General features: G+C 44.4%; 1 protein-coding gene and 2 long non-coding RNA genes across 5 annotated transcripts in view; all 3 read right to left on the reverse strand.

The window, feature by feature from the left end:
• Window positions 1–22,814, reverse strand: part of LOC148665651 (uncharacterized) — a 183,652-nt gene that overhangs the window by 19,043 nt on the left and 141,795 nt on the right. The window lies entirely within an intron of this gene.
• The window catches only part of LOC148665653 (butyrophilin subfamily 1 member A1-like), a 33,821-nt gene that overhangs the window by 4,295 nt on the left and 6,712 nt on the right, over window positions 1–22,814 (reverse strand). The window contains exons 4-11 of one of the 3 annotated variants that reach the window (XM_088632361.1): window positions 8,332–8,610; window positions 6,475–6,588; window positions 6,203–6,250; window positions 5,888–5,914; window positions 4,007–4,039; window positions 3,832–3,858; window positions 2,694–2,720; window positions 2,182–2,208 (exon numbers count right to left, since the gene is read on the reverse strand). In XM_088632361.1, coding sequence (XP_088488487.1) covers window positions 2,182–2,208; window positions 2,694–2,720; window positions 3,832–3,858; window positions 4,007–4,039; window positions 5,888–5,914; window positions 6,203–6,250; window positions 6,475–6,588; window positions 8,332–8,610 — 582 coding nt within the window. Of the gene's footprint in view, window positions 1–2,181; window positions 2,209–2,693; window positions 2,721–3,831; window positions 3,859–4,006; window positions 4,040–5,887; window positions 5,915–6,202; window positions 6,254–6,474; window positions 6,589–8,331; window positions 8,611–22,814 lie in introns of all 3 variants that reach the window. The other 2 variants (XM_088632359.1, XM_088632362.1) reach the window with 2 other exon arrangements.
• Window positions 17,377–22,767, reverse strand: LOC148665654 (uncharacterized). The gene is made up of 2 exons (XR_015936922.1): window positions 19,847–22,767; window positions 17,377–19,684 (listed from the first exon to the last, which is right to left on the reverse strand). It is a non-coding gene; the product is annotated as an uncharacterized LOC148665654 (long non-coding RNA).

The following is a 22,814-nucleotide window of genomic DNA, read 5'->3' on the forward strand; positions in this document are numbered from 1 at the left end:
AAATTGACACCTGGCAGATGGCCCAGGTCAAGTGGGCAGCTGCGCAGCAGAAGGTTCGGGAGATGGGCGTGGTGGGGGTGTCATCAATCCCTCCACAGGCCCATGGTCCACTCCGGTCGTCGTGGTCCGGAAGAAGGCTCATGAAGGTTTTGTGGAAATTCCAAAAAGGTGAACGGGGTCACCCAGAGGACTCCTATCTGCTGCCGCAGATAGATGATGCCTTGGATTGCATTTCCTGGTTCAGCTCGCTCAACCTCCGCTGCGGTTACTGGCAGGTTCTGCTCGCCCCCGAGGCTCGCCCGAAGACAGCCTTCCCCATTGGCCAAGGGCTCTGGCAGTTCAGTCTGTGTAATGCTCTGGCGATGTTTGAGCGGTTGATGGAGCGAGTGCTGGCATCGGTCTCCGGAGTGAATGTATTCTTGTGCATGCCCGGGATTTCCAGCAGGCTCTGGCGAACCTCCGGTTGGTGTTGGCTTGCATCCGGCGGGTCAGGTTGAAGCTCAGCCCTGGGAAATGCGAGCTCCTGAGGAGGAGGTTACCTTCCTGGGGCATGTGGTCGGCCCGCAAGGGAACAGTACTTCCTAATATTTTAATATCTGGTATTATATAAGCAATATAAGCAATAATATGGCCTGTGCGCAGCAGCATTGACTGAGCTTTATTGGGACACACAGATATGCCCCCTGCCCTGGGAAGAGCCCCTCATTGTCTCATTACTGATTTCCTAACAGACAGAACTCGGAGGGTGAGAATCAACAATGTTTAATCTAACAAAAAGCATTCCTCTACAGGGTCCCAAGATGTGCATTGTCCCTCTTACTCTTTGTGCGATTGCCAGAGCCGTCACCACTCAAGACATATAATCAAATTTGCAGATTACTTTTTTCATTGTTAGACTGCTGTAAGCAAACGAGTGGAGCCACAAACCAACTGCTAATGAGTTTACCCCTGGTGTGAACAAAACTTCCTCACGCTGAATGTGTCCAAGACCAAAGACATGATATTGTCTTGACTTAATATGACTTAATAGGAAATATACCCACCCTCACCTACACTGGGGAAGATCTAGTAGAGCAAGTCCATGAGTACTAGTCCTTGGGGACTCCAAGTTAAGCTTTAAAGTCAATATTGACCTGAACCTTTAGAAAAGGTATTTTTTTCTTAAGGAAGCTTAACTACTTAAAAGTTGATGATTCATTGTTGGTTTTGATCTGTCGGTCCCTCCTTGAATCTGTTCTAACTTTTACCCTGATCTGCTGGTTTAGCATAAATCTGAGAAGCAAGAACAAACTGGAGAGACTTGTGAAAATGTGTCAGAAGGTCATTGGTGCTGATCTTTCAGCCCTCTCTAGCATTCACATGCTTTGTGTAAAGCAAGATCCATATGTAATGATCCTTCACACCTCTTATTTAATAATATCCAATTACTCCCATCGGAACGCAGGTACTGACTCCCCAACTCCAAAACCAACAGATTCAAGTTCTCTTTCATACCCGTAGCCATATTGTGACTTAACACTTGACCAAATATGTATAAGTATGTTGTTCCTCTCATTTTTTTATTCTGTCCATCTATACACCAACACTGCTTCTGTAAAAAAAAAACCTATTCAGGGGGTATATATAAATACCCTCTGACTGAGGGGCTATAGGCATCTGTCCCTGAGCCCTTGGCAGCTGTGGTGACACCATTCCATGAACCGTAAATTACAGCTTTCAGTAAACACATCCATTAAAATGTGCACAATTGAGTGTCCTGTAACACTGTCAGAGTGTTCTGGCAGAAAGAATCCCTCTGGGCTCCCAGACTGTTTGTAGTCAAGGATCACTGGCTCTGCCAAATTCAACTTGTAGACTCTCATGAAAGAGTGAAAAGAGACCGCAGAACACATGACCTTTGGGCAAAATGAGTTTTCTACACTGTCAGCCACTTCAGGAGAGACTTGTACAGGAAACTGGAGTGAAACACAGGATGGAGACAGAAATTCCTAACCTGAAGTTTTAATTGATCTTCATAGCATACCACTAAGAATCCATGTAGAATGTTACACAGATACTGTTTGGGAAATAAATACATCTATTTCTGTTCACAGATCAGGAATGATCACCTAAAAGTGACCTTCTGAAATTTGACTCAATAACCAAAGACACCAGGGTCTGTGTCATCAAGAGGAGACCTACCTGCAGCACTGCACAGCCACTGCCATTCTGAAACACAGAGATACAGACACTGTTAATCACAGACACACACTGGAACAGAGATAAAGACACTGTTAATCACAGTAACACAGTGGAACACAGAGACACAGGCACTGTTAATCACAGACACACACTGGAACAGAGGCACAGACACTGTTAATCACAGACACACAGTGGATCAGAGATACAGTCACTGTTAATCAGTCACACATCCCTCATTTAATAATAATAATAATAATAATAATAATAATAATAATAATAATAATAATAATAATAATAATAATTGGTTACACTTATATAGCGCTTTTCTGGACACTCCACTCAAAGCGCTTTACAGGTAATGGGGACTCTCCTCCACCACCACCAATGTGCAACATCCACCATTTACACCTCATATACCCCTTATCTCCTACATACACACTCTTCCTCAGCACACTGACAGGTAGAGAGCTGGAGCCCATCAGGAGCTGTGATTTTACACACAGTGGACTTACGCAGGTCAGGGATGGGGCTGCCTTCACCTGTACAGAAGAAAGGAGAGGGTCAGTACTGAGCTGTAGTGTCCTGGTGGACATTGTGTCCAGCACAGACAATCCTGTAGTGTAGTGTGATGTAGTGTTGTGAACAGGAGAGAAGGACAAATATTGTGAAAGCTGATTTATAAATTATATATATAAATCAATGGGTAAGTCACACTGACAATGACACTGATTCTAACACATATTTTTGCACACACACAGTGACACACACACGTTAGTACTAGTTTATTTGTGAAGTACATTAACTATCACTGTTGTGTCATTAATTGTACACTGTCTCTAACTGCAAAATATCTTTGTTTCTTTTACAATGACGAACACACTGACACTGATAGTCTGTTATTCACTGTACTCAGAGTAACTGAGGAGCACTCCAGCTGAATTCAGAGTAGATCAGGGTTATTCAGTTATATTTAGTCTCATCTAGAGTGACTCAGGGTTATTTAGCTTAAAAAATAACAGAAAAGGGGGTGTGACTTTGGACTTGTGTCTGAAACCACACATAAATACAGTTTATGATTTTATAATGTAAAAACTGAATCTCAGTGTGGAATATTTGTTTGTCTTTGTTTGATTACAATACATATCTACACCACTGTTCAAATGCTTTACTACACTTTTGAAATGTGTTTCCTGGTATAATGTGGTGGTGTTGGTGTGTGAGCATGAGGCCAGGCCAGCAGTGCAAGAGTGTTGTTACTGTGATTTTGCAAGCCCTTACTCTGTACATGATGATCAGTTACCATTAGTTGTGTGATTATTTCAATAATGTTCTGTATTCTCCATTGTGTCACAATCTGTACTCAAGACATGCAGTTCCCCCCAAAAACTGTCAGCTTTTCTTGGTGTAAAACGGTTTTTATATATGAAGTGATTTTATAGCTCAGTCACTACAGACATATTCCACAGGCTGAATGACAACATGATCACTGTGAAAGAAATTGAAGCTTTTTATATGAATATGATCTGAACCTGCTGTGAACCTTCTCTTTCCTCTCTCATCAGAGATATATTTCACTATGACTCAATACTCATTAATATAAGTGCTCAATAGCAGTAGTGTGTCTGTATCTTCAACAGGAAACAGACCTACCTGCAGCACTGCAAAGCCACTGCCATTCTGAAACACAGAGATACAAACACTTTTAATCACTGTCACACACTGGAACGCAGAGATACAGACACTGTTAATCACAGTCACGCACTGGTAATAAGATGTCAGTACAGTCAGTGCTGATAGTCAGCAGAGTTCCACAAAGTGTACATACGTGATTTAGGAATAGGAGCTCGCTTCACAGCATCTGAAGAGAGAGAGAGAGACAGAGTAATTATTTATTGTATTAAAGAACATAACTGCTTCTTATCTGTTATTATACCAGAAATTATACTACAGTCTGCAGTCAGTCCATTTCAGGATCCCCAGTCTCCACTGCAGTGTGGATCAGAGTGTCAGTGAGTGTGAGCAGCAGTGGCTGTAAGACTGGAGTCTCAATAACACTGAGCAGAACAAGGCAATAAGACACACAAACACATCACAGGACAACCTAGGACTCTGGTGCTTGAACTATTGAGAAAATAAAACATAAACACAGTCTGCTATCCACAGTGATGAGCTGTCATTGACTTTCTGTATTTACAGTATTGACTGCTCTCACACTGTCTGACTGACCCATGCCCACAGTGAGCAGTATCACTGTCTGAGTGTCCTGTACCCACAGTGACAAGTATCACTGCCTATGATACAGAGATGTCCTGCTCACCGGTCACACTGCCATATCTCTGGACATCAGCTGGACAGTGAGAGATGACCAGTCACACACCATGGTGAGCACATCTCCACACCAGGCCTGATCCAGGAAGACTAACACACAGACAGTATCAGTCTGATACAGACAGGGCACTGAAGCTCTAATACAGTGGAGCCAAGTAAACATCAGTGCAATTCTTTGCTGTAAAATATAATTATAATATAATTAATAAATGTTTGTATTTGTGGGTCACAGACACAGACACAGACACAGAAGATCACTTTCCCAGTTCTATAAGGATGACAGGAATGGCTTTAAGACTGACCATTAGTGATAGTAGGTTTGGGCCTTCACATGTACTTGAGCTGTGCTTCTCAGGAGCCTCAGTAACACACAAACACCCTTGTGGTGAGGAAACTGATGGCACAGATATGCTGACACTGCATATGTATACTGTACCTGACAGGTAAGTCTGAACACCTGATATAACTGTAATTAGACAATCTCAGTATGAACTGTCAGGGAATCTGTGGTGACCAGTGTTAAAAAGGGATCTTTGAACTGCAATTTCTTTACAGTTGTGACTCCTGATGTCTGTTTCCTGTTGCTATTGTTCCTCACAGCAGCTCAGGGGCAGCGTATGATCTCATTGACAAGAATGGAGAACAGACACAGGAAGCAACATCCATCTGCCTATCTCTATCCACTGTGTGGGAAGTGGAGAGTAAAGAGCCTGACCAGGCAAGTATCGGGCACAAGACAGGGTACCCCTGACATGACCCCAGTCCATCGCAGGTCAGACAGAAACAGACACACTCACAACAGGGCCAGCTTTCCCAGAAGCCAGTTAACCAGTATCCCAGCATGTCTTTGGACTGTGAGAGGAAACCCACTCAATCATGGGGAGAACATACAAACTCCACAGGGATAACACAACAGGTCCAGAACCTAACCCAAAACTGACCACTGTGCCACCCTATTGCTCACACGAGGGACATGTTGAAATAAATGAAACCTAACAGCTCAGTGAGGTGGACTCTCTGTGTTCACATCACTGGCCCTCAGCTGTACTGTGTCTGTGTGTTAATAGAGCTCACTTCTCTGACAGAGTGAGCAGCACTGGAGTCCCTTACAATCATCACATCACTACTTTAACTCACAGGATCTGTCACACTGTCGATCCATTTCCAGCAGCTGTATTTACTATAACAGTCTGATTGTGTTACAGGGGAAGAGACACCTGTATGAGATACTGTAGGAAGTACAAGTTCAGTTGAATTAATTTCAGTACAGGACAGTCCAGTACTTTGCTCTTCAGCACCGTGTAGATCAATGCCTTTCAGACACTGACACCACAGTCCTGTAGAGAAAACTGCAGTCAGTCCAGTCTGAGGTTCTTACCCATTTCTGCTTGAAGAAGAGGAATTCCTGTAAATAATAAAGAATGAATTAAACAATCAAAGCACACTAATATGAAACAAACATAATTAAACTGATATAATCTTTTAACACTATCATTTTGTAATTGCAGTTTGACTAAATTGTTTAATTACTTTCAGTGCATTTTTAAATTAAATTAAGTAATTTAAATTAAATTAAGTAAAATGTTGAGAAAATTATTTTCCATAATGTGAGTAAGGTACAAAGGAAGAAACTTAAATTATTTAATCTGGACACACTTCAAAATGCATACATAGAACACATTAATTTACTCACCATTTACTGCATTGATATAATATATTTCAGATTCCCACAGTGTCTCCTCTGCTGTAAGAAACAGACACAGTCAGTATCACTGACACAGACTGACACAAACTTCTGCACTGACACTCTCTTGGGGTCTGCAGATCTAGATATAGTGTACACTGACCCTTTAACCAAGAGGAGGTATCCTGTGTTGCTCACACTTTGTCATATAGTGGGATTTTAAACTCATTCTAATACAGATATTCAGACACACACATACAGAATATTTAATGAGCACATACTGTTCATTCTTCTCCACTGGATCAGCAGAAGTACTGATGCTCCTATAGTTACAGCTACTGTTAGGAAGAATGTCACCATCCATCCAAATGCTGAGGGTGGAGGGAAAAAGTCCCCTGAAAAACAGATAAATAAGTGGATTGATATTCAGAATAAGCTAAATGAACATAGTGTCATGGAGTGATAGCAGCTGACCATGCCCCTCCTGTCAATCAGTATATATGCAATCAGACAGGAAACCTGGATTACCTGACAGATTGCATCAGGTGGGTCAGGTTATTTAAAGTCTGCTCTGACAGTCTTCTGGACTCTCAAGTCTGCAGTACCTGTTTCCCTCTGGATTCCTGATCTGGCTTGACTACACCTCATTCCCAGATCACGCCTGTGCCTGTTATACTCCTCTGTGTTTACTTAGCTTCAACCCTGCTCCATCCTGATCTAATCTTCTGGATTTTCCCCTGTACTTTACTCTTAGCAGTTTGCCTCCTTGACTTTGGATTCTCCTGCTTCACTCGTATGTTTCCAGGATCTGACCCTTGTTTCACTGGACCAAGACCCTGGACTGTTCCTGCCTGTCCTCACTCCTGTGTGTTTACTGCACACACCGCGCCGCCTGTTCCCTCTCCAGCCTGCTCCCCTCCTGCACACAGGTTCACTTCATCTGAATAGACTGGTGCTGAGCTCCTCCTTCATCACATATATATTGATGGAAAAAAGAAACGCAACATTTTCTGGAATAAGAATACTATAGTTATAGCTTGTGTACTTTCACAAAAATGTGTCAATTTGATTTAAGCCCTCTGACCAGCAATACAGTTTGTGCAGTGAGGCACTGCAACTTGTCAATCACACAAAAGCTCGTTAGGTGCACATTTACCCAACGAGGTCCAGGTGGAACAATACCTGTTCAGGTCGCCTTTAAAAAGGCCTTAATTCAAATTTCAGATCACTGCAAGAAAAAGGCCACACTTAGTCAGTTTCTGTGCATTCCATAATGCTTTGACTGTCACCAGAAGCAAGGGAGAGGGCCATTGGCATGCTGCAGGCAGGCATGTCATGTGCCAGAGTTGCCAGACACTAAGGAGTAAGTCGCTCCACTGTGTCCCGACTGCAGAGAAGGTTTCAGCAGACCAACAGGACATTCAATGTCCAAGAACCCCATAGAGCACCTTTGGGATGCCCTGGATCGCACCATCCAGAGACGTGACCCTCCGCCTGCCAGTGGCCAGCAGCTTCGTCAGGCCCTTCTGCAGGAATAGGATACCATCCCGCAACTGCAGGTTCAGAGGCTCATTGGCTCTATGTGCCAGCGGTGTCAAGCAGTGGGGCTGTAAGAGACGGTCACACAAGATACTGAAGGGCTGCAAGACAACTGTTGTTAATGTTCACACTTGCTATTGTTCTCCTGTTGTTTTTGTTGTTGTACTGTTTGGTTTTCCTATTATTCTCATTTGTTTATTGTTATTTCAGTAATGAAGGTTGAAATTTCAGTCCAACAAAGAGAGTTGCGCTTCTTTTTTACCATCACTATAGTAAGTAATTAGTTCGCAATGTACTTTTATGCTTTAAGATCAGTGCTGGAACACTCACAGCTGTAGAGTTGATTTAGTTTTGTATTTTTCAAGATTTTTCATTTTTACTTGATTATCAGACAAAACATTTACAGAAAGTTTTCTGTTTCCTAATTTAACTGTGTTTCACAGATTGTTTAATGGTGCTGAATTTTATAATGGGTTTAGAGTGGAGTTCTTTCATAATAAGCTCCTAGTGCAAGATGGCCCAGGTGTGTTATACCCTGGGTGTGTGTTATACCTCAGCTGTGTTACAGGTGAGCTCCAGTGTTCATGTTTAATACTCACTGGCTATGTGGAGCTGAGATCCCCAGTCTGGCATAGGAAGAGCACTTCTCACCAGGCAGGAGAAGATGTTGGACTCCTGTTTGACTGGGATGTAGCTGCTGACACTGAGGAGCCCCTGACTGTCCATGTCCACTGTGTGGGGCTGTGATGTCACCTCGTTTCCATCCCTGTCTGTCCAGATCACTGCAGGTTGAGGGAACCAGTTCTCTGATCTGCACAGCAGCTGGGCCTGATCTCCTCCAGGGGAGAGGAGAGACACTGAGGGCTGGGAGCCCAGGGCTGTGGATTCAACACAACAGGATAAATTTAACAGCTGATAAAAGCACACTGGAGTAAATGTAGCTGCCTACTTTTTTATAAAAAACACAGAAAGGTTAAAAAGGCAACACCACATTAAAATTCAGGTATAAAGTGTGTAATTCATGTACAGTGAATATCAAAAGTACTTGTCTCACCCCCTTGGACGTTTCTTTACATTTTATTGTGGTTCAGTATGGAATCATAATGTACTTGCCTGGATATTATTGTCATTGACAGAAAATATACTATAAAGTGGCAAAGTGAAAACAAAATACTTCAGATTCTCCTAAATTAATTATAAATAGAAAATGGAACATGTTCAAGTAGAGAGCTGCGTCAGCATGCGTCGGCTGCAAAGGAACAAGTAAAGGTTAATTCCCTGCTGAAAAGAGAAGAAAGGAAACAACGTTTCGGCTGTTAAACCTGTATGGAATAAATCCGTTTTTTGTTCCTAAAATGGAAAATGATTGCCTAAGTATTCATCACCTTTGAGTTAGTATTTGATAGTGGCACATTTGGCAGAAATTACAGTCATGAGTTTTCTTGGATAAGTTACTACCAGCTTTGCACATTTGGACACTGCAATTTTTGTCCATTCATCTTTGCAAAACTGCTCAGACTCTCCCAGGTTGGATGGAAAAAGTTGGTCAACAGCAGTTTCCAACTCCTGCCAACTCCAGGTTCTTGATTGGATTGAGGTCCAGGATTTGACTGGGCCACTCCAGAACATTTACCTGTTTTCTTTTTAAACCACTGCAGTGTGTCTTTGGCTGTATGTTTTTTGTCACTGTCGTACTGAAAGATGAATCTCCTCTGAAGTCTCAGACTGCAGCAGGTTTTACTCCAGGATTCCTCTGGACTCTGCTGCATCCAGTTTTCCTTCTGCGATCACAGGCCATGATGCAGTGAAGCATATAGCATGATACTGCAACCACCATGCTTCACAGTAGGGGGAGTGTTCTCGGGATTATGTACACTTTATTGCTTGCATTAACACACTCAGTGTGAATACAGAACAACACAACACACTACTACACTGCATTACACACACCCCCAGTCTGCACAGGCAGGGACATGAGAGAGCATTGAGGTTCCTGTGTTGTGATGTCAGCTCAGTCCTCACATTAATACACTCAGTGTCTCAGCTCCTGTCTTTGCTCCCAGAAAAGCAGCAACATTATTTCACTGCTGTGTCTTATCAACACAACACAATACAACACAACTCAGCTCTACATAGCAAATAGGAGCTCAGTGTGGTACAATACAACTCAACACAAAGTACATTGCAACTTAAAATGGCTGTCAAAAGTATTCATGCTGACTCTGGACTTTTTCACATTTAACCATTATAATATAGAATCACAATGTATTTATTTGTGATTGTTTGTCATTGATCGACACAAAACACTCCATAATGTCGGAGTGTTTTGTGTATTCAACAGATCCTCATAAATTTGAAAATAAAACATAAATCAAGTGATTGAAAAAGAATATTAAATATTCAACCCCTTTTGCTATGACTCACCTAAATAGGCTGTAGTGCAACTAGATGTCTATTGAAGTCACATAATTCGTTGAATAGAATTCACCTGTGTGCAATTTCATTGTTTCACATGAGTTCAGGACAAATGTAAATACAGCTCCCACAACTGATAAGTACAGCTCCCAACAAATCTACCTGAAGACAATGGGACTTTCAAAGTGTGTGTGGGTTGTGGAAAAGCACCAACCAGGGGAAAGGTATAAGAATTTCTGAGGGATCACATATCCCATAAAGCAGAGTCCATTACAAAGAAATGTAGAAAAGATGGAACAATTCTGAAACTGTGAAGAACCTGGTGTCCTCAAAAACTGAGTATCAAGGATAGAAGAGCGCTTATCAAGAAGGCCACCAAGAGGCCTGTGACAGCTCTGAAGGAATCAGTCTTCCACGGCTGAGATTGGAGACACTGTGCACATGACAATCGATAATTGCTTCACAAATGTGGGCTTCATGGGAGAGTGACAAAAAACACATTCATGGTATCATGAGACCAAAACTGATCTTTTTGGCTTCGACTGTAAGCTGTTTAATGTGAGGACTGAGCTGACATCACATTATAGGAACCTCAGTGCTCTCTCATGTCCCTGCCCTTGCAGACTGGAGTGTGTGTAGTGCAGTGTTGTACTGTGTTGTGTTCTTCTGTATTCACACTGAGTGTCTTAATGTGAGGACTAAGCTGACATCACAACACAGGAACCTCAGTGCTCTCTCATGTCCCTGCCTGTGCAGACCAGGGGTTTGTGTAGTGTGGTTCTTCACTACACTCTGAGTTCTTTTATTTACTGTGATAACTGTGAAACATGATGGCTTTTAGAAAAGTCCCGTATGGATACACACTGGGACTGACAAATCAGCTGATTGAAGTCAGTGATTATTAAGGACTCTGTAATTTGCCACTGTAATTTCAATACATTCCAATGTTTCTCACTGTGATTTGTTCAGAATTAAGGAACTTAGAAAGTTGTTCAATTCAGTCTTATTCAGTGAATTATTGTGTAGCTGGACTTCTGTGTAAAAATAAAAACTGTATTATTTTGTAGAGATCCAGCCATTCAAAATACAAATCACAGTGCGTGTTCCTCAAGGTCTAGAGAAATAAAGGTCAAATAAAGGTATTACACCTTGTAACACTGCCAGGTGGAGCCGGGGAAGTTTAAAGTAATGAGCAGCATTTAGGCTGATGCCAGAAAATGCCATATTTCAAATCCTGGTCACTGCTGAGGGACAATCTTTTTCTAATTACAGAACTTAAGTTGTATAGTGTTTAGACTTTTAATCATTTAAAACTCTGTATTACAACATATTAAACATTAAACTAATTAAAAATTAGGTATATTGTATAAAAGCAAGATTTCTCAGTTGGACAAAAGTACACAATATTATTCTACCCTCTTCATAAATATGTTATGCATCAAAGTCTTTAACTTAGTAATTTACAGTGGGTTCTGGTTTTAACGTGCTTGTTCTAACATTATAAAACTTATTGTACTTCATTAAACGTTATAACGTTTTATACTTTTTAAAGAATACGTAGCAAGAACACCACTTGCTGTTATTGTAAAAAAAGTTGTAATGATTTAATACGACATGATAGTTATATTTATATGGAATCGTGTAACTGAACAGCTAAAATATCACATTTTGACATTTGTTTCTTTTTTTTTTAAATCTTATTCTCCTTGTGATAATGGGCAAAGCACTGTAATGTAGTGCACTGTAGCCAGGTGGTTCAAAGCACGATCAGAGCTTTATGTTTGGTTTTTTTCTTATATGCTGAATACATAAAAATAGTCCACTATTATAGCTTATGGTAAAAACAATGTACCTCCTTCAGGTTTACATCTGAATTGAGAAAATCTATATTTTGGCTTAATCCATAATTTCAGCAGCCAGTAATCAGCCAACAGTTTAACTTGATTTTAAAACTTTAAACCGAACTGTATATATTGTATAAGGAAGAAGGGTTATTTTTGCAATTGACAGTAATAGGTGAAAAGCTTATCAATATGTTGAAACTGTACCATAACAGTGAAGACAGACGGGTTACACCTTTAATAAAACACACTCTGTTTTATTAACACACACTCCGACTCAAACTTGTGTCCTATAGTGGGTAATGTCACCCTCATTAAACAATGTGCTTGTTGTGAAAATCCTGCTGAACTAGAAGCATTGAAGACTGTGATAAAATGTACATTATTACAGCACTTTTTATTTCAAAGAAGGAAGTCCATGAAGTGACCTCTGATACTCCATCAGAGATCGTATGTGCCGATTAACTTTAAACAAAGACTTATGTGCTGTTTCCTTGCGTAACAGGGTTATTAGACACAGGAAGGGCATGGACAATGTTGTGTGGCTCTGGGGGATTTTTTCTGTAAACTTAAGAGTTACAGAGGTGGCATTGTGTATCACCTCTTTTTTAATGCTATACGGAAGATATTATTAATAACTTTAATAATCAATTACCTCTAAGCTAAAATGTGATAGAGGAGATGCACCAAGTCTTTTCTCTTCAGCTTGGAATGAACTCTTACTGTATTCCAGCCACTTTACACTTCACTTTGAAGCCACTACAGCACATTGAATTTGATACAGTACATTTATTTGTACTGTATCAAAGTCTAACTCGTTCACAATGCCCTACATCACATCACTTCGAGGAAGTGGTGGTTAAACATCAAGGAGCAACACATCTTTCAGGACAACGATCTGAAACACAGCAGCAATAGCGAGGCTTAAAGCAGAGAGAGGAAACTGGGTAAAACTTCAACTGAATCCCCTGACATAAATCCAACAGAGATGGTACAGCTTTCACTAAAAGACTATTTAAAAAAAAAAACCGAGCACAAAGCAATGACTTGTAGCGGTGAGGCTTAATAATAAGGCAGAATTAAGTGTTTCTGAGCTTCCCAAATGAGGCCCCATTTCTCTGTTCATCTCTGTGGTGCAGCCACAGAGAAACTATTCATGCAAGATGTTTTCTTTTGATAAGGACAGCTCCTACAGGGGGATGCACTTAGGTAAGCCTGGCTATCATGATCAATGGTCATCCATTGGCGCCTATCTGTTTAGGGAGTGCCAGTTGGACATCTGGACTGCATTACTAAGTGTCAGGACTAAGTGACTCATTTCTCACCTTGATCAACCAATCAGGGACTGGTAGGGCCGAGTAACGCACGTGGGACTCTGATGCCCATGGAACTTTCAGCCAATCAACGAGCTGAAGTTCCTCCAGGTAAAAACAGGCAACACAGAGAGCCTGTGAGATTCAGACGAGATTCAGATTCAGATTCAGATTCAGATTCAACAAGATTCTTTAAGGGCAGGACGGCCCAGGAGCAGAGGGCTCCCAAGGGCAGGACATTCTCGCAGCGCGCCTCCTGACCATCCTGAGACTCAGCCCGGACAACCACGGAACGGCCAGTGTGTCCGAGTGCCAGAACTTTCCTTTGTTCTAAGAGTCTAGAGTGGAGGTTGCCAGAGAGTAACCAGCAGCAGGCCTCGTGAACAGGTCGGAACTGTGGACAGCTGAATTACTATTCAGAACTAGCTCTTCATCAGGAACGAACCGGTCCTTTTCCTGACTTGCTGGGACCCACAGTCATCTTTTCTCCTGTGCACAAACTTTGCTAGTTAAAGCCAACAGTGAGCATCAGCAGCGCACCGTCGCAAGCCGCACAGCACAGCCTGGCACGGAGCCAGAGAGCGCGGATTGGACAGCAACAGCCTGCAACTGTTTCTTTGTGCCCGCAGGAGATCTGAATCCCCAGAAATTGGATGAGTATTCAACTTCAATGCATTACAGCTCGAGAATTCAATTGTTATCCAAACCAGTTGATATCAATTTAATTCCTAAGAGTTATGTACTTGTTTGAGTATCTAATGTAGAAGTTGTAACCAAGTTCACTTTACGAAACGGTCTTAATGAATGATATACTGAACGTATGTCCTCTTGATATGTGTAACACTTTGTAACTGATTGAATATATACCTTTTGTATTCTGATAACCCTCTCGATAAGATCTGTTAGGTTTACATGCATATTCTATGTATTAATAAATGTATCCTCGTGTGTTAGTACCTGTGTGTGTGCGTTGTTTGAGTTATGTCGCATGGTTGGATTCTAAAGCCATCAAAAGAATCAACTTTGTGATTTACTGCTACAATTAATAATTGTCTCAGTAAATGCCCAAACCCTACAGAACTGGTGCCTTCAGAGAGCCACTATGATTACATATTTGGCTTCCCTGAACCGGTTTTCCCTACATTATTTGGCGTCCCTGAGTCGGCTTAATCTACAGACTCATCAGAGCTATTAAAGCCGACGTTACACTACACTTTTCCTACGATTACACGTTACTTTTCCTACGATTTTAAGTTGTAGCCTCCATTTACATAATCCTAAAGAAATCACAGTGAGTTGTAGGCAGTTGCAGTGCATGCCCATTACTGTCAGTCATGTAGAGTGACAACCCCCAGCGGCTCAGTTCACAGCCCCTGTGACTGCCTGCAGCAAATGGGTATAATTTTCTCATAGCGAGTCGCGAGTTGTAGGGGTGGGCTCTTGTGTGTGCCACAGTCAATCCCCAATGAGCGCTTAACCGGAAGTACACAGCATACAATGCCCACAAACATTGAAGAGCAATGAAGGCTGCAAAGAAGGAAGGAAACCGAGTGTTTTGGACTTTGCAAATGAAGGAGAGGCTCTTCGAATTTTGGAGCTATCACAGATCTTTGTTCGATGTTTCCTGCTTGTGGTTTGTTTGTTTGCTTTCGTGCGGCGCTCCTCCTCTTATTCCGGTGAGCTCCACTTTGATTGGCTTCCAAAATGAGGGGACCTCACTGTACCTTCACTGCCCAAAACGAGATTTGCAACCATGATGAAAAGTCGTGAGGGAAATGTCGCACATCAAGGCCTCTATCCCAACCATTTTAGACCAACACCAGTATGCCTAATGCCACAACAGATCCACCGAAGATGCCATCGACATTGCAGTACATCTGAACCCTAATCAATCTGGAGGGTAAAGACTGTTATGTGAGAATGCTGTTCATAGACTCCAGTTCAGCATTCAATACAATCATCCCCCAACAATTGGTACACAAACTATCCTCTCTGGGACTGAAGACTCCACTGTGCAACTGGATCCTGGACTTCCTCACCGACAGGCCCCAGGCTGTAAGGATCCACTTCCAGCACCATCGTTCTGAACACCGGTGCACTGCAAGGCTTCATGCTCAGCCCACTGCTGCATACTCTGCTAACCCACAACTCTGTTGGCAAATACAGCAGTAATCATATCATCAAGTATGCTGATGACACCACAGTTGTGGGTCTCATCACTAACAGCTATGAATCAGCCTACAGGGATGAAGTGGAGCAGCTTGCAGTGTCGACAAGACCAAGGAGATGACTGTTGACCTCAGAAGGACTCAGGCTGTCCACACTCCACTGTGTGTGGATGGTTCAGCGGTGAAGTTAGTGCACAGCTTCACGTTTCTGGGAGTGTACATATACAAAGACCTCTCTTCGACCCACAGTACATCACATTTACTCAAAAAGGCACAACAGTGTCTCCACTTCTTGAGGAGACTGAAAAGAGCCGGAATGTCACCCTCCATCCTCACCAGTTTCTATAGGTGCGCCATCGAGACCATCCTGACATGGTGCATGACTATCTGGTATGGGACCTGCACTGTCTCTGACCAGGGAGCTCTGCAGCATGTGGAGAAGACAGCCTAGTCCATCACCAAGACTTCTCTGCCCACAGTCCAGAACATCTACAACAGTGTGTCAGGAGAGCACACACCAGCATCAAAAACCCCTCTCGCCCTTTTCACAATCTTTTTACACCCCTGCTTTCTGGAAGACGGTATCGCAGCCTGCGAGCCAGCACCACCAGGCTCAGGAATACTTTTTTCCCACAGACTATTAGATTACTGAATTCCAGACAGCACACGGACTGATCGCCACCTGCTGACCACCCCCCACTGCTGTACTATCAACACCGTCTCACTGACTGTATGTCCTGTAATGTCTACACTGACGTATGGTGTTATGTCTATGTCTGTGTTTTCAGATACCATGTTTTGTCATTTTAATCATTAGAGTGTGTTAGTGCTCTGTTTCCTCAATGACCTGCTGATTGCTTCACACCACAGGAAGAGTGCAGAATAAATGTCATTTTTATCTGTACAATGTATGTGTTGGTTTACAAAATCAAAGTAATAATAATTACTTACACTTATATAGCACTTTTCTGGACACTCCACTCAAAGCACTTTACAGGTAATGGAGACTCCCTTCCACTAACACCAATGTGCAGCATCCACCTGGATGATGAAACAGCAGCCATAGTGCACCAGAACACTCACCAGCTATCAGTGGTGAGGAGAGCAGAGTAATGAACCCAATTCATAGATGGGGATTATTAGGAGGCCATGATTGATAAGGGCCAATGGAAAGTTTTGGCTAGGACACCGGGGTGACACCCCTACTCTTTTCAAGAAACACCCTGGGATTTTTAATGACGACAGAGAGTCAGGACCTCGGTTTTACATCTCATCCAAAGGACGGCACCTGTTTACAGTACAGTGTCCCTGTCACTATACTGGGGCATTAGGATCCACATGGACCGCAGGGTGAGCACCCCCTGCTGGCCCCACTAACACGTCTTCGAGCAGCAACCTTAGTTTTTCCCAGGAGGTCTCCCATCCAGGTACTATCCAGGCTCCCACCTGCTTAGCTTCAGTAGGCTACCATTTGTGAGTTGCAGGGTAATATGAGTGCTGGTAGTGTGTTTAAAATGTTAAATTATCAAGTAAAAGAAAAACGTACATCTTACACAGGGTTTCACCCAAAATCACCAATTTTTTGTTGATAAAAAGTGTTAAGAACTATCTAAACCCATAAATAATTATCAAAGCCCGTTTTGTCATGTGTTTAAAGTCATGCAACGTCTAAGTTAGTTGTGGACATGCTATTGGTGCTTATTTTTTTACTTTCATTAAAATAATCGGTTGCCCATTGTTTCTATATTTTTGAGAGACTTCAGAACGCTTTGACTGATGCATGTTAAATAATGCTAAATAACTTACACCTGGGATCCACTTTATTGAAATTAAAGTTTCTAAAACCATGTGCCAGATATTTTTTAAGTAAAAGTTGTGAAAATGTTCACAAACTGCAATCTTGCCTGTTGTTTAAAGGCTCTTTATTTTTTTGCAAAGTTATTTACAGTACATCTGAAACTTCGTTTCTCTAATTATGCATTTTAAGAATAATGATTATTATTAAATTGTCAATAATGATCAGACTCATTATTATAGTTTCAGTGGTCTTTTTAATGCCACTTTGGTCTTCTCAGTTATAATTATAATATGTACAATTTTGTTTTATGGCTTGTTGTAAAGGTTTATGTTAAATCGCCCCACTGAGTAAAGTGTTTTGAATTGAATTAAACTGGTTGAACTGGTTTTACTTCCAATGTTGACAGTATTCCACTGAGTTTGCTCATTCTTGTTTTTATTTCACTATTAGTGTTCACGAGGAATGACAGCAGCCGAAAGCTTGGGAGAAATTAGAATCGTTTATTGAGATGTGGAGATTTGGCGTAACCCGCTTGGCTGAGGGCCGACCTCCCGGCCGTTGGACGGGGAGGATAGGATCCCCATGCGACCAATTGGGTAGCTGCAAAGGTGGAGAAGGGATGCAGAAAACGAACGAGGAAGAGGAGAGGGTGATGTTTGATATTTATTGAGACCGGTTGCTTACGTCAGGATTTAGTGAGAATTGCAGCATTTGTGTCGAATGAGTGCGGCTGCCTTCATTCCTCCCGAACTTTCATTAAAAACTCCATTTCACGAGGAATGACAGCAGCCGAAAGCTTGGGAGAAATTAGAATCGTTTATTGTGATGTGGTGATTTGGCGTAACCCGCTTGGCTGAGGGCCAACCTCCCGGCCGTTGGACGGGGAGGATAGGACCCCCCAAAAGAACCAAGCGGGACCCCCAGTCACCAGTGCAGAAAAACAAAAACAAAAGATTATTGGGCCAATTCAGCTGAGGAGAGAAAGTGCCTGCTTGAGGATACCGGGGTTAGTTTTAATGTATGCATGGTAAGCTTCGGAGGATCGACGGCCGAGTTGCTTGATGAGATACTGGGGTATGCCTTGGCGAGCGCAGCCGGAGGATGCGGCCCCTGATCTAAAGGAGTGCCCAGAGAATTGTTTAGGAGGGTATCATGATACGGCCCTTCTCATTTGCGAACAGAGGGACAGTAGGCAAAGCTCCGGGAGAGGTGCGAAGATGTGCGTAATGGGATAGAGGCTCGTAAGGGCTTATGTAGGAACAGAGTTTGAAATAATAGATGAGAGTGATGGATGCGAGTTGGTTGGTTTTGCTTTTCTTGAGATAGAAGGTCAGTGTCTTGGAAGATAAGATGGAGATGTTGGACAAGCAGGGTTGAGAAGAAGGATCGAAGGATGTGGAATTAGCGGTAATTTCGGAGAACCTTAGGGAGATAAAGAAGGCTAACAAGAATAAAGATTCAAGAGGGCGCTCGACCCAGGGTGAGTGGTAACCTGACCTGACAATGTAGATGCAAGATTCAAGGATGTCTGAGGCAAGTGGTACGCGTAGGTTTGGAAGTGGTTTTTCAAGCCACCGAAAGCCTTTAAGGAGAGTAATTTGAGGGTAGATAAGGGATGGACAGATCGTGCTGAAAAGGAGTGGATGCCGCACAGGTATACTTTGGTGGTGGATGCTTGTGCCTTGAGTGAGTTTCTACGATAGCAAACAAAGGATGATACGGTGAGAATATTGAAAGAACGGAATTTTTGTTCGCGGAGAGGTGGAAGGATTGGAAGCCCTTCCCGGCAGTGCAGTAAGAGAGTTCGAGGGGCGATCCCTAAGAGGATAGTTTGCTGGGCCAGGATAGCGATAGCGATGGAAAGATAGCGATGGAAAGGATGATTCAGAGGAACATGAGCTCCGAATAGGGAGGTACTGTGCAGGGGTTCGGTCTTGCATCTTGTGCCGAGTTCCTGAACTGAAAGCGAGAGAGAGAGTCAGCTATCTCATTAAGGTGGCCTGGAATGTGAGCAGCTGCGGTTTTTGTTTCCAATTGTGGCCCCAAAGAGAAGCAGCAACGACAATTGGAAATATTTCTAACAAGGCTGATGACTGGTTGGCGAGAGGGATTGGAGAGAAATCAGGAGACCAAGGGGCCGCAAACCATTGGCCTTTGTAATAGCCTCCGAAACCGACTGAGTGGGCTGCGTCTGGATATCCTCAGTGTCAGAGAGGAGGTCATCGTAGAAGAGAGATATGCCATTCCAGTTGGCCAAGAGAAGCTCCGAAGCCTGAGCTCGGATTTACGGTTGGCTGAAGGGCTTACGTGGTGGTAAAGAGAGGGCACGGAAGAGGCGAGGTTGAGAAGGTAGACCGTCCTTGAGGAATGATATGAATGGCGTAATTGAGGTGGCCGGGTGGAGAGAGAAGTTCCCTCTTTGTGCGAAATTTGGCGGAAGAATAGATAGAGATATACATCTGGATCCTGTCGATTTTGTCGCGAGGCAGGGAAGCGGAGAAATTGATGGAATTGAGGGTGATCCCGAGGAATTGGATTATATGAGAGGGGCCAGTTGTTTTGTCCATGGCAAGGGGTACCCCTAGTTTCCTAAAATGGAAATAAGTGTGGAGGAGGCTCTTGCAGGTGGGGTGTGAGGGAAGTCTATGGTAAGGAAATCATCGAGAAGGTGGATGAGAAAAGGAAACTTATAGTTATTCGACGGGATCCAGCCGAGAGCTTTGGCTAAGGTACCAAAAATGTTTTGGGCTACTCCTACGTCAGAAGGTAAGGAGGACTGTGAAGAACTTGTTCCGCCAATGAACTCCGAAGAGGTGCCAGAGGTCTGGGTCAGGAGGCATAACTTTAACGGCACTGGAGATGTTGGCCTTAGCGAGCTAGCTGCCCAGACGGACCGCTATACCAATGGGATTGATGTGGTATGCAGGGAATGGGGAAGAGTCAAGTGGGCCGATCATGAAACCAACCATTCTCGACTTTGGATGCTAGCAAGGAATCAACGGACTGGGGATCGGCGGTGGCAGATTGCAAATTTTTGCAAAAGACGAAGGAAGGAAGTGTGCACGGGCCTGGTGAGAATCCGAAGGAAAGGCCGTCGAGTAAGATGTGGGTGGAAGAGGGGTCGGGGTGACGGAGCAGGCCGAAAGCAAGAGTGGGGATGTCGATTGGGGTAGACGGAAAAGCCAGTAGTCTTTTGGGAATGCTGAAGGTGGAGCAAGCATGGAAGGGCCGGCAGGGGCAGGCAGAGCGAGCGAGCATGAGCTTCGCCGCAGAAGCTGCAAATGTGAAGGAAGCGACGAAGGAGAGAGGTATGTGTAGAGGAATTGAAGATGTTGGAAATTGTTGGCCTCTGATCATCACGATGGGGCGACCGCGAACGTCTTTGGACCGGGAAGGTTTGAAGAAGACCTGACGGGAGAATAGATGCTGTGGGGGAGAAGGGGCGAAGTCAGGGTTGGGCTTGCGGACGGTATCTGGGCAAAGATTTGATGAATGTGTCCAAGAGGAACGGAAGTCGCAGGAAAGAGCTTGGACACCGGTGAAAGTGCGGCAGTAAAGCTCAATGTTAAGGGCTCCCCAGTAGGTGCGCTGGTTCCATTGGAGTAGGCTGGCAGCGGCCTCGGCCAAGAACTGCTTATGGTAATCGTAGAACAGGGAGCCCTCGAAAAGGACAGATAGATCGGGGATGCTGTGCGTGTAATCGTCGAGTTCCTGATGACGTTGGGGAAAGGTGGAGCACGTGATGTCGCGGAAAATGCTGAAAGCCAAACAGAAGTCGAAAATTCGAAGGACTGAAGCGGAGTGAGGGTCAGAAGATTTGAGAGTAATGAAAATCGAGCCGCAGTCGACTGTTCTAGAATCGGAGTTGTAAGTGGAGGAAGAGAGAAGGTGAGCTAGATTGACGTCCGCACCTCAGAATTTGCTGCCGGAGTGAAAAGGGAATGGGAGGAGGACTAAACTTTAGTGTTAGGAGGAGCTGGGAGAGGAGCGGCTGTTTGGAGAGGAAAGTCCTTAGTAAAGGGGAGATAGGAATCCAGGGCCGAAGGCATGGGATGCCGGATGCCGTGTTGGACACCGGGGAAGGGAGAAGATGAGGAGGGAAGAAGAGCGGAAAGCAGATTGTGGTAGGAGGGGTTTGACGGATCTGGTGCCTGGAGCTCGGTGGCTTGGGATATGGAAGCCGAAGACTGTTGAGGAATTGAAGCAGGGGCAAAGGGTGCATTAGGGACTGAGGAGGCTGCCGAGTCGTCTTGGACGCCAGGGGGTGGGGGAGGGTAAGTGCCGCCTGCTGGCTGAGCTGGGGGTCGATTACTAGCCGGCCTTTGGGCCGTGGAGACAGCAGCAGGGGCCGAAAGAAAAGAAACAGGGGCCGAAGGCACCAAGCTGGCGGAGCTTGAGCTGTGTTGGACGCCGGAGGTAGATACAGAGGAGAGTGCAGAAAGATTAAGCGGAGAAGGGGGGGGGGGGCGTGAGCCTAGGGCCTTAGACATCGCAGTGAAGAGATTAGGGCAGGAGGCTGGGTGGAAGAGGCTAGGTGCAGTTGTTCAGCAGAGGAATGGACTGCTTGGGAGAAGAGACAGACACGGATATATCAGGACAAGACAGAAGATGCGACAGGCCGAGGCGCGGGCGCCCTTGGGGTCCTCACGTTGGGATGAGTGACGGCGGCGCGGGTGATGTCATCAGAGGGCGCCGGGGGAAGCTGGGGAGTTGATGTTTCCTTGTGTAGACTGTGGTTAAGTACAGGGAAAACAGAGCTTTTTTTTTTTTTGGAAGCGTTTCTTTTAAAATGGACGCCATGTTTTCGAAGTATCCTCTGGAGGCTTGCTACGGTCCGGTTGGAAGTCGCGAGAGATGATCCAGGAGAAGGGGGAGCCGATGTGCGTGAAGCGCGGCGGCAGGGACATCCTCGAGAGAAGCGGGGGTTATTTGGAGATTTTGCCGTGGAGGAACGGGAAGGCTGGGTTTGTAATGAGAGAGGGACTACGACGGCGGAACGCAGTCTTCGGTGAGGAGTTGGATCTTGTGAGGACTGCCTGGGAGATGAGCAGCGCTGAAGTGGCACGGCGGCTGAGGGAGGCGATGAGACGGAGGTGAGGGGAGCTGTGGGGGGTGGACTGGACGAGAAGGGTAGGAGAGTCTCCTGTGCTGCAGAAAAGGTCTTCATCGGAGCGGCGGATTTGTAGATCCATGAGATCACTTCACCGTGCCAGGCCACAACTGCGCCACACCACACAGCTGTCAGCGCACCTCACCGTGCCAGGCCACCACTGCGTCACATAGCTGCAAGCGCACCTCTACATAACCGACCACCACTGCATCACACAGCTGCCAGCGCACCTCACCGTGCCAGGCCACCACTGCGTCACATAGCTGCAAGTGCACCTCACCGTGCCAGGCCACCACTGCATCATACAGCTGCCAGGGCACCTCACCGTGTCAGGCCACCACTGCGTCACACCACACAGCTGCCAGCGCACCTCACGGTGCCAGGCTACCACTGCATCACACAGCTGCCAGCGCACTTCACCGTGCCAGGCCACAACT

Source organism: Lepisosteus platostomus, chromosome 5 (assembly GCF_059453375.1).
Source record: "Lepisosteus platostomus isolate fLepPlt1 chromosome 5, fLepPlt1.hap1, whole genome shotgun sequence".
Lineage (NCBI taxonomy): Eukaryota > Metazoa > Chordata > Actinopteri > Semionotiformes > Lepisosteidae > Lepisosteus > Lepisosteus platostomus.